Raw genomic sequence first — 11,787 nt, 5'->3', positions numbered from 1 at the left:
CTGTACTGCTCTGACCTTACTCTATCTTCGTTACTTATTTTCTGCAGATACACGAAATGACTGCATTTAGCTCTTTTAGTGACAACCAAATAAGGAGAAGAAAGAATCCAATCCTTTTAAAAATTCGAAACAAAAAATTATTCAACTTTATCCAAGAAAAGCCATTTCCAAAACGTTTGTAAAAAAATTAAACAACCTAATCCTAAACAGAAAAAATGTAGAAAAACCTTCGTTCACTAACTGAAAAAAATAAAAGGGAAAAGTTCAATTAGCAAAGGAGTTACATAAGAACAGAGATGATGAAACGAAATGAGACCAGAGAACAAGATCCACAAGCAAAATTCCCCAACTTTATCGGAAAAAAATAATTTTATAAATGTCCCGAACAAGGAAAAATAGAACTACTTTGGTTCAAAAACGAAAAAGCTGCCTCGGGTGGAGCTTACAGAAATACGAGAAAAGTTGCAAGTGTATAAAACGACTTCTGTTAATTAGTGGTCCCAATCCCGATAAAAACCATCTTTGTCCAACAACGATCGATGGTTGACTCGACAAGAAATAGCGGACTAAAACCTGCAGTTCCTGCAGTGAAAATTTGAAAAATACTAGTGATAATCTGGTTTCAATTCATCAGCTCTGCTGCTTCTTCAAAAGCGGCAATTTGCGGCCAATTTGGGTAAAAACTGAAATTTCGAAGCATCCGAGAAAAGACTATATTGTCGGTTGAATTCGTTGACTCGTGGAGGTCGTTGCTTATTCAAAAAGTCGCTTATTTCACACCTCGAAAAACCCGCAACCTGTTGCCGCCACACCACTTACCAATACCAGACAGTATACGTTATTCAGTAATAAAAATTACCGATTTACATAACAAACAATAGACAGAGAGTGTTGCAGCAGATAATGGAGCAAATAGAAACCATTTTATTGTGTTAATTAACCGAATGTTAGATAATAGACGGCGAAAAATCGAGCATCCAAGTGCCAGAATCAATAAAATCGATTGATTTGACCGGCAAATTGATGTTTTTTTTGTGGTAAAGGTTTGGTTCCAAAATCGTCGAGCCAAGTGGAAAAAGCGCAAGAAGACAACAAACGTATTCCGAACACCTGGAGCCCTTTTGCCCTCGCACGGTTTACCGCCCTTTGGGGCAATGGGGGAGAATTTATGCGGAAGAACCATGTTTGGCACCAGTGACTCTGGATGGGGAATGGCCACAGGTAAGCGACAGCAAGCTGCATTTTTTTCGGGCTGCCAGTGCCATTTTAGTGCCAAAACTCAAGTTTTGGCACTGAAACTCAAACACCGCCGCTAATCGGATAAATTTTCGATTCATTAGTGAAGAATGTATCGATAAGTAGACTGTAATGGCCAATTAGAGTCTTTATTTTAACTAACACTAATTCCAAGCGTCAATTTTCTGATGAGCTTTGTCAATATCGATTTTTTTAGTTTTTAGCGTAAAAATTTGCGTGATTTTTCCGGCAAAGTAACAGATTTTGGTCCTTCGAGCCGAATATCACTCAGTACATTTCAACACCCCTTGTGCTCCAACTATATCGAAAAACTCCAAGTTTCTTCAAATAAAATCAGCTTCAGTAACATGTTTCAGGTCTGTCCCAATTGGGTCAAGGTACAGTAACAATGGGCAGTTTTGGGCAAACTCTGGGCCAATTGAATCAAAGCAGTAGTTTAAGTTCGACGTTGCCGATAAGCAGCTCGACAGCCAGTACCGTTTACCAGGCCCACTATGGACTGAACTCCTTAGGTAAGTTGCCCCTTAAGAGGCTGATGATGTTCGGGCAGAGCGCAAGCGAAACGTTTGCCGGCAAAGTCAATGCCCATGGATAGAAAGTGGGCATTGCTGGTATGTAAACCGTGTTGTTTAAACGGGTTTAAGTATACATGAAAATAAGATCATAGCAAACAGGTTAATGGTAAAATCAGTTTGCTGTATCAATTAGAGCCCGCTAGGTGTATTTCGGTAGCAAACCACCGAGTCGTGTCTAATCACTGCTAATTACCTGTTTTATGTATCCTTCCTTAACCTCCCAGATCTGTGAAATAATACATAAGCTTGTTACTTCTGACCTGAAGTGTTAATATTCAAATGCTGCTAACCGGTTTGTCTGATGGAGAATGGATGGGCTTTGGTTTCACCTCAACCTTCCATGTAGATTCTGCATTTTCATTTACTAAAATTCTCTTCACCAGGACCGATAGTGGAGTTTTGAATGCAAAAAAATTTATTGTTGGCTTGAAAATTGCTACGTTTCGGGTGAAATGAAGGATCCCGCTTTTCCTTCTTATGATATCAGTTGTATTTCATCTTTATTTCGAAATTTGCCGTTTCTTCACTGGTGTTCTCACTTTACTTCCGTGTTATTTGAACATTTTATTGACATTTTTAGACACAATCAAATTTATTAAGTTTTTTGCTGATTATCTTGCTTATTTCTTACCAAAGCTTTAGATTGAAAATGTTCCTTTTCGGATAAATTTGAAGCATTGTTTTTATTTCTTCGGTGCCTTTCTAATACCGGGTTTTTTGGTAATTTCCGCTATTACTCGCTTTTTTTCGTTTGTTTATTATTGGGAAGTTTGTCATTAAAAAAACCTTTTTTTCTGTCTCACGTTAATTCGCTGTTATTTGAACATTTAATTTTTATTTTTTCGCGAATGAACTAATGTTCTATTTTACAAAAGTGTTGGTTTCAAAATAGTCTTTTTTTAATGATAAATTAATTCAAAGAATTTTCTTTGCTGCTTCCGTTCCTTTCCAAGGGTAATATTTATTTCCTTTGTTATTATTTGCCTTATTTCGTTTGCCTCTTTTTGGAACTTTTCATTTTTTCGCTTAATGAACCAAGGATTTTCCATTCGTTTGCTGTCTGATCAGCTTCTTGATTTCTTTCTTGCCAGATTATTCGCATAAAAATTGTACTTTTCGGATGAATTTGAAGAATTTTCCTTATTCTTTGGTATCTTTTGAACGATTGTATTTTTTCCTCCTGTATTGATTATTTCATTTAGTTTGTCCCTTTTTTAAAATTTGCCATTAAAACATCGTTTTTTCTGCACTTTTTTTCGTATGTTGATTCTCCGCTACCAAACCCAATGGTTTTGTATTTTTTGCTCACTCAGACCAGCTTGTTTATTTCTTCGATTAAAAATATTGAAAATGGCATTAAAAAAATGTTCTTTAATCGTTTGGTATCCTTCAAAAAAACGAATTTTTTTTCTAGCATTAATTGCTTTACTTCCTTTCAAAATTTGTCATTAAAAATCGTGTTTTCTTTACTTTTCTTCATATCTTACTTCACTGCTATTTGAACTTATTAAACCAAGGCTTTCCTATTTTCCGCTACTCATCTCTTGCTAATAAAAAAATTGAAAATTGTTTCTTTCTGCTTAAGTTGAAGATTTTTCTTGTTCCTTTGATGCTTTGAAATATTGAATGTTTTTAATCTGGCATTAATCGTTTCATTTCGCCTGTACTGTCGTTACTCCAGAAAAGTTGTTAAAAGTGTTCTTGAATTTTGTATTAAAGTTTGCTATTTTAGCTTTTCCCATTTATTTTTTAGTTTAATAAACCCGATTTTTTCATTTTTCTGCTTCTTCGGTTCTTTATTTTTTTCTTGCGAGTATCGCTGTGACTTTACTCTATCTTCGTTACTTATTTTCTGCAGATACACGAAATGACTGCTTTCAGCTCTTTTAGTGACAAACGCGAATTTACTAGAGATTTTCAAGTGCCTTCTGCAAATATGTGAAAAACTAAAGAAAATGATCGGAGTTGGCAAGTAAAAACAGCGAAAATTCCACCGAATTGAATTCAAACTCGTCAAAACTAATAATTCTATCAAGGTCAATAATAATAATCGGATTTTGGTATTTGATTCTTACATTTCGCATGAACCTTTTTAGGAAATTTGTTATTACCAAACGTGTTTGCTTCATTTCTGTTCATCACATCTTTCTCTTCCTTCACTCTATCATTCATCTCGACATTCATTTTGTTCAACTACAAAAAATTACTGCTTCAATTATACAAAAAACACGCATTGAATAGACTTTCGAAAATTATTACAATTGAGAAAAAAAAGAAACAAAGAAAATTCGGCTAAAATGAATTAAAACTGTTCTAAGCTTTAGAAAATGTAAAGCAAATTCTTTCAATAAACCTGATTTTTTTACTTTTGCTGTTTTGGATTTTCCTGTTTACTCCTTCAGACAAAAACACAAATTGAATAGAAAATTTCAAAAACTTTTTCAACTTTGAAGAGAACTGAGGAAAATTTACAAGAGAAAATAAAAATTATTGTGCCAAGCTACGTTTCAACTGTTTCAAACCAAAAAATACAAATCAAAGGCGAAAGGGAAAGAAAATTCCGAATAATTAATCATCATTGATAATTAATTAATGGCTTCAACATGGAAATTTTCGGGTGAACTAACGGATTTTATATGTTTCTTCGGTGTTTTTCTCTAGCTCGAAGTTTATTCCTTGGATGTTAATAATTTCAATTCGTTTGTCGTTTTTTTGGAAATTTTCCGTTAAAAATAGTTTTCCGTTACTTCATTTCTTACTTATCTGCGAATTGAACTTTTCATTTGCTTTTTCGAATTTTCGTTTGCTTATCTTTGTCATTTCCTTTCATATGCTGCACAAAATAATTGTTTTCAGCTGTTTTTCGAGTTTTTTTGTTTCAATTAATTGCAATGTTTTGATAAAACATTACGATTATCAATGATCCAAAACAATTTATTCAGTTTTTTCTTCATCTTTTGCCTTGAACTCGTCAACCGTTAATTGACAAGCTATGAGCGTCCTGCGTTCTAAAAAATTGCAAAACAAAGTCAAATGAGATGAAAAATCAGAGTAATTTATTCTAGATGATTATTGATATTCGGTCTTTTTCTTTCTATCTTGTCTCTTTGGAGCTCTTTATTGTAAAGTGATTGGATTCCAAGTCCTAAAAAAATGTCACGCAAAGGCAACACAGAAAGGAAAAATTTGTTCCGAAGCTTTGAGCAAAACCTGGGGGTTTGGTCAAAACATGACAATTAAACAATCAATTATCAATGATACTAAACGAATTATTCTGTCTTCGCTGGGTATTTTATAGCCTGCCCGGACTGAACTGGGAAAAAAATGAGGCTTACACATCCTCCATTAGCTGTTTCGTATTTATCGTGGAAAAGACACGAGTCCCAGCCAGAAACGTTGTTTACAAAATTGATTTATGCATTGCAGGTGATAGCATGATGACGTACTGTAATAACGGTGGCGGCGGCGGAGGCGGCGGCGGGGGCAATGTAGGAGGCGGTGGAGGAGGCGGCGGCTCTCCACCCCCGCAGATCTCGTGTTCGAACGCCGTCACTCCACCAGTGTCGTCAGGCGCCTCCCCAAGCGGAGGGGAGCAGGATGAGGAGGTTTGGCGTGGCCACAGTATTGCTGCGCTTCGACGTCGAGCTTCCGAACTTAATGCCGCTATCCCTTCTTACCTACAAATCAACTATGACACACACAATAATGCATCCGTTTATTAAATTTTTCCTTTGCAGCATTCCGGTTATTAATAAATAAAAATGATTCATGGTCAGATTGGTTGAAGAATCGCCTCTGTGCATGTTGGACGCGTAAGCAATGCCCATTCCCTCTCACTTTCTAACTGCAAATTCAACTTTCTATTCTAAGATTGTGCTCATTTTAAGTTCAATAAATGGGGAAAAGAAGACTTAAGTCTGTCCTCTAACTTCAAAGAACCGATTTTAATAGAATTTTGTTGCTCATTTTCTTCCGAAATAATTGTCTTTTTAATTGTTTTAAAATTCTGAAATTTTTTGCGATTCTAGAGTGCTAAAATACATTTTGCTACTGCGAAATTTTTTGCCAGGATTCTCCAAGGAACATTGACATTTGAGGCTATTTTTATTGGATTTCATAATTTGCCTTTGTATGACACACATTTTACTTTACATTGGGGTTAAATGGGAAAGTTAGTTTGCTGCTACCCGGTAGTGCTTAATTGCGTCTCGATAATAGAATTAAGCAAGAAAAAGCAGTCTGTGCCAAAATCGGAACATTTGACGGAAATTTGGAGGCTTTATTCGCGTTGGAAATTTCCGCTCCCGTAACAGTCTGTACAAAACCTCCGATTTTCCCCCTTGGTTGAGCGAGAAATATTTTTGTGGAACACTCAGTATATTTGCGCATGTAGTTCGTTCGTATGCAACGGCCGGTTAAGATTAATTTTCAAATTCGAACATTTTTTATACCGAAACTTTCCATCCGGTGAATCCATTGGAATTTCACGTTTAATTTTTTGCGTCGAAACGAAGCCCCCGACCAGGGAACCCTTTTTTTGCTAAAAATCTGGGCGCGCTAACAGATATTTATTTAGTGCAATTTGTCCGTTTGCAGCCTTCCGTTTATTAATAAATACAAATAATTTATGGTCACATTGGTGAAGGAACCATTTCTGTGCATGTTGTACGCGTAGCTTTCATTTTATCAGTTTAAATGTCTATTTTATTTTCATATTCACGTTCTAAACTGGCAAAAAGTTTGTTCTATAGAGGTATGAAAAGTTGCAGATTTTTTTTAATAGAAACGTCTTACAAGAATGTGGCCGTCGTATTAAAATCTGGCTTTATTTCGATGTAATGCGATGTTTTTCTACATCAATTTTAGTTTAAAAAAAAGACAAATTGATAGTTTTTTTATCACATCTAAGTCAATTGTGCTCATTTGAAGTCAAAGGAATAAGGAATAGAGGCTCGAGTCGCTCCTATATTTTCAAGAAACAAGAAAGCAAAAATGTGTTGAAATAACAGAAAATTATGCGAACCCAGAACGCTAAAGATCATTTTTCAACGGTGGATTTTTTGCCAGTATTTTCCGGAAAAAAATTATTTTTTTAGGCCATTTTAGTTGAATTTCATAATTTGTTTTTGTACGACACACATTTTACTTTACATGATGTTAAATGGGAAGGTGCGTTGTGTGTTGCCTGGATTGTGCTCAACTGGATCTTGATCTGTAAAATTCAGCGAAAAAACGTTGTCTGTGTAAAAATCGGCTCAATTGATGAGGATTTCAGGGTTTTTTTAACTTTTGAAATTCCGAACCCATAAGAACGCATTCCAAACTTTCGATTTTCCCCCTTGGCTCAGTGAAAGACGTTTTTGTGGAACACTCAATATCTTTGGGTCTGTAGTTTATTGGTATGCAACAACCAGTTAAGATAAATTTTCAAATTTTTTTTACCGAAACATATCCGATTAATTCGTTGGAATTTGACTCGAAAATCACGCACTAATTTTTATCGCGTGAACGAAACCTCCCATCAATAAAGTCATTCCTAATAAAAAATTTGCAGTCGCAGCCGGTTTCTAGACCAAAATCGCAGTATGTATGGTTTTCGAGGTAACGACAAAAACATTTAGTCTTTAAAAAAATTTGCAAATGAGCAGAGCTGAATGTATGCGATAGAGCTGAAAAAATGGATAATTAATATGAGAAATTCACTTGGCAGCGCTGGAAAAGTCCAAATAAATTAACTGCGCTATGGATTATGTTTTGAGAAATTTGGAAAATCAGACCTCAGTGTCTTTCTCACCAAAATTGCATGGGGTTTAAATAGGGATTTCCATTTAAAGCCCCGTTATCATCAAATCCATTGAAATAGACGATATATAATTTTTGGTGAATGAATTCACCCTGCTCGGCAGTACTTTAACGGTCTAAAAATCATAATTTTTGCTGCCAAAAGATTGCGAAAATGTGCCATCATCAAAGATCAAAGAAGAACCAAAGAGTTACTGGTTAGAATTTCCAAAATTTTGCTTCAAAAAATCTAATATCTTTTCTACAGTAAAAACAGCCAAAAATTGTGAACTCGTCAGTGCCAATGTGTATCAATTTTTTTATAATAACTTCGGTTTAACGGTTTTACATCTGCTTTATGCAAAAGATGCCCCGAGCCTAGAAAAAATTAATAATGAGAACAATCCCAGTTATTTTTCATAATTTTCGTTTTGAATCCACTGGGAATGGGTATGAAGTGAAAGTCTATGTTGTAATTGTGTTTTTCCAGTGTATAAATTACATAAAACCCCACACTACCCAATCAAAATCAAGACAATTCCTCTCTTGAATGTTCCGACTTTTCTGTATAGATGTAAATATTTTGATGGAATCAACCGAACTAGCGGTATTTTATATGCATGGTTTTCTAAAAAAATGTGCCCACTATTCAAGCTGAAACCATCATTATCTTACAGAACATTTTCTTAGAAACCCATTTCTAGACCTGTTGTATACGTATTATTATGCCATATTGGTTATAGAACTAAAGGAGAAAAAATTAACTAAACACACTGTATACATTCGTTTAACGTGAATGTGCTCTTTATGAAGTATACGATTTAAACTTAGTTTGTACAAATATTGCAATGATAGCTTATAGGGGCCCTAGATTATAGATATGTATGTATTTTATTATATTAAAAATTGATAGAGTTGTATCAAATGTGTTCTTTTAAGCGGACTTGTGGTAACAATAAAAAAACGTTTTGTAAACTATTTATTTGCTGTAGTTTTGTGGCTTAATATCAAGGAGGGATGCAATGGAGCACGAATAACGGCTTTACCTTCAATTAATTAGGTCAGTGGTGGTTTTTGCGCGTTTTTTTATTGTTTTGAAACTTTTGATTTGGTCAATATACGGTTTTTGTTTCAAACATGAGGCCACCTTAAAATATTCATTAGGAGCAATGAGCAGTTTTTGCACAGCCGATTACAGTAAAACACACAAAACCCAGTAAATTGCAGCCATTTATTTCATACAGGTTTATTCGTTACATCTACCCTATTCATAGGACCTACGTGTACTAGAAGACTACTCAGATGCATTGCTGTGCGAAGTCTTCATCTAGACGCCCCCAACTAGCCATGCTCCTTCCTTGCCCATTTCTGCCTGCGAGGGCCGGTGTATTTTATATACATGCTTCTTCAATGTTCAGGCTTCTGCATCAACTATCTAAGTATATTATTCTCCAAGCCATCCAGCTTCCTGCGAAGCAGCAAGTGTTCTTCCTTTATCAACTCGCCCAGTAGCTTCATGGCTTTGTCGATTTGCTTCAAGCTCGCTTTGCTGAAGGATGCCCGGATGTACTGGCACGCCTGAGTGGGATCGGCCATGAAAGCGTGTCCAGGCACAAAAGTGATGTTCTTCTTCAGCCCTCGGGTCATTAGCATGTCGTAGACATCGGCAACTCCATGCACTTTGATCCAGACGAACATTCCACCTGTGGGCACTGTCCATTCGCAGATGTTCTTTAGATGCTTGTCCATGGCCGCTATGGTGAAGTCACGTCGGGCTTGATAGTATCGTCTCACGTAGCTGAAGTGCGAAAGGAGACCATTGAAGCCCCAGGCAGAGATCAGATTGTCGAAGATAACCTGAAGCAGAAAATTGAGGCTGTGATTGACGTAGTCGCTTCGTTTCCTGGTAGAAACCACTAATTGCCGTTATCGCTATCAACACGAGGCATAAAAATGCTTCAACTGTAGCTGCGATTCCGGACTGAACTGCTTCAGCCCGTTTTAGCAGCCGCAAAGCCGATTGCGTTATTTTTTTTAACCACTAGGTCAACGTACAACTTCAAACGGATGTAGTCCAGCGTGCGAATTCGCTACATTTTGCAAGCCGAATTCGTTGTTTTTGTCATTGATAATGCGAATTGCGTTATATATTTTGCAAATTAATTTTATTGCTTCAACCCTGAGCAGTCTAATTACAATAGGTCAAGTTTTACAGTGTTTTGGCTGATAAACAGCCTCGAGTTGCCACTCGGGATTATCTAGCAAAAGTCCACTTTTAATATGATTCGATTGGTGTTGCCAGCGGCAGAAGCTTCAAACTTTTTTTGCATCATCAACCAGTTGATTCTTCCTCACTTTCAGTGCAGCAGTTCAAGACAGTTTGCTTTGGCCTCTTGTTCAGCCAGGCTTTAGTCCAGCTGATTACATGATTATTACGATGGGTCGCTTTTGATTGCTCAGACCTTATGGCTTTTTGCCACCAAATTTGCATAAAAACAGCGTGCAAGTCAGAAACTGTGCATTTTTGAAAAAACGCAAACCACCTTTTGTGCCCACCTGACTGTGGAATTGGCAGCTAATTTTGTTTGCAACAAAGCCATTGACGGGTGGCGTTTTTCCGTTCAGAAAGCATCAAATGTTGAATAAAACGCTAATTCCCTCGGACAATTTTTCAAATTATAAAAGATATCATCATAATGCCAAAAAACGCAAAAGAGCTTGTTTGTTCCCAACCCGATGCTGAATGTGAAAGTAATTTTTGTTTGGCGAAAAAACCATGGTGTGTACCGTTTGTATCGTCCAAAACAGCACTCGCCCACACGTGTTATGACTTGGGGCTCCTTTATATTTTTTTTGGGTAAACGGGTGCAATTTGTGCAAAAATGTAATTTAAAATTGGGGGAAAAGACATGGTTTTGGAAGTGTTCAGCAAATTTAAAAGGAGGAAGCAAAATATCGCCAGTCGCCAGCATCTCAAAAATCCTGTTTTTAGTAACCGAACTCAATTTTGATCACACTGTTTACTCTCATAACATAATCATATTGATATAGTGGATAAAAAAATTCGTTTTTTATCGCCCGGAAGCGAGCGGTAACTCAATGAATTTTTAGGAGTTGGCGTAGTGCCGCTCAAATGGCTTGGTGCGCCAACTCAAGGCACTAGCGCAACAACTCAGTTCCGTTGCTGGGAAAATGTAGATGACTTTTCCTTACTTGTTTTAGATTTATTTTAAAGGCCATTTATTAAGAATATTTTTTAAATGTCTTCAAATTTCACAGTTTTAGAACTCTTGGAAACTGGCGTTTCCTCAATTTTAGGTCAATATTTGTAAACGGCACTGCCTCTGAACAGAAAAACCGCGTTTTTACTAACGGTTTACTGCAAAATACTGGCCAACTGAACCATTTATGCAAAAAAATTAAGATATCGACTTTACAAGAAAACTCGTCGACTTTCTTTGGACTCAGATCTATTGCATGGAAAAACTGCATGACCTTTTTTAGGTGTTTGAACAAAGTAGTAAAACGTTACTTAGGAAAAATGTTGATGACCCTTTTTTATATGTGAAAATCCCAGTATCGAGTCTCGTAAATCTTTAATAAATGACTTGTAACTCATTAATCGATGAGTTATAACTCGATAACTCGGGGAGCGGCAACAAGTCAATAGCGCAACTCAACACAGTGTTACCCAGGCTCGCCGGACACGGCACTGGTACCAAAAGAAAAATTGCAAAACTTTCATTATAAGAGAGTTTCATCCCTTTAATGCAAAAAACTTACAAAAGATGAATGTTTCTCAATTTTTCCTTTGGCACGAAAATGCTATTAAACCATGTCTTATGTATTTGTTGTGCTGACAAGTGGAAAGAAACCAAAGCATGCATTATTTCTGGGTTTTGTTCCAAAAATATTTGTCCGAACTGAAAAAGCGAAAGTTTATAATCATTTATTTGGAAAAATCTTCGAAACTGGGGTTTCTTTACTTTCAGGTCAATATTTCAACATTGTCTCTAAGCAGAAAAACCGTGTTTTTCGTAACGTTTTACTGTAAAATACTGGCAAATTGAATCTTTTAAGCAAAAAAATTAAGAGATCGATTTTACGGGAAAACTCGTCGCCTTTCTTTGGGCTCAGTTCGGTTGCTGGAAAAATCTAGATGACTTTTTTTAGT

General features: G+C 36.3%; 2 protein-coding genes across 2 annotated transcripts in view; one reads left to right on the top strand and one right to left on the bottom strand.

Moving 5' to 3' along the window:
- LOC109533719 (homeobox protein orthopedia) overlaps positions 1-8,591 on the top strand; it is a 42,288-nt gene extending 33,697 nt beyond the window's left edge. Inside the window, exons 3-5 of the mRNA XM_019899112.2 lie at positions 1,044-1,221; positions 1,614-1,769; positions 5,259-8,591. Of these exons, the coding sequence (XP_019754671.1) occupies positions 1,044-1,221; positions 1,614-1,769; positions 5,259-5,554 (630 nt within the window). The 3' untranslated portion in view covers positions 5,555-8,591. The remainder of the gene's footprint in view (positions 1-1,043; positions 1,222-1,613; positions 1,770-5,258) is intronic.
- Positions 8,592-8,825: 234 nt separating this feature from the next.
- Positions 8,826-9,470, bottom strand: LOC125502771 (kynurenine/alpha-aminoadipate aminotransferase, mitochondrial-like; the record flags this gene model as incomplete). The annotated part of the gene is given in 1 exon segment (XM_048661995.1): positions 8,826-9,470. A coding segment is annotated over 1 exon segment (426 nt), but the record flags the coding sequence as incomplete, so codon positions are not given.
- Positions 9,471-11,787: the final 2,317 nt, after the last annotated feature.

The sequence above is a fragment of the Dendroctonus ponderosae genome, unplaced genomic scaffold, assembly GCF_020466585.1.
Source record: "Dendroctonus ponderosae isolate FM_Combo_2020 unplaced genomic scaffold, Dpon_F_20191213v2 Dpon_F_20191213_10, whole genome shotgun sequence".
NCBI lineage: Eukaryota > Metazoa > Arthropoda > Insecta > Coleoptera > Curculionidae > Dendroctonus > Dendroctonus ponderosae.
This window is presented reverse-complemented; position numbering and strand designations above follow the sequence as displayed.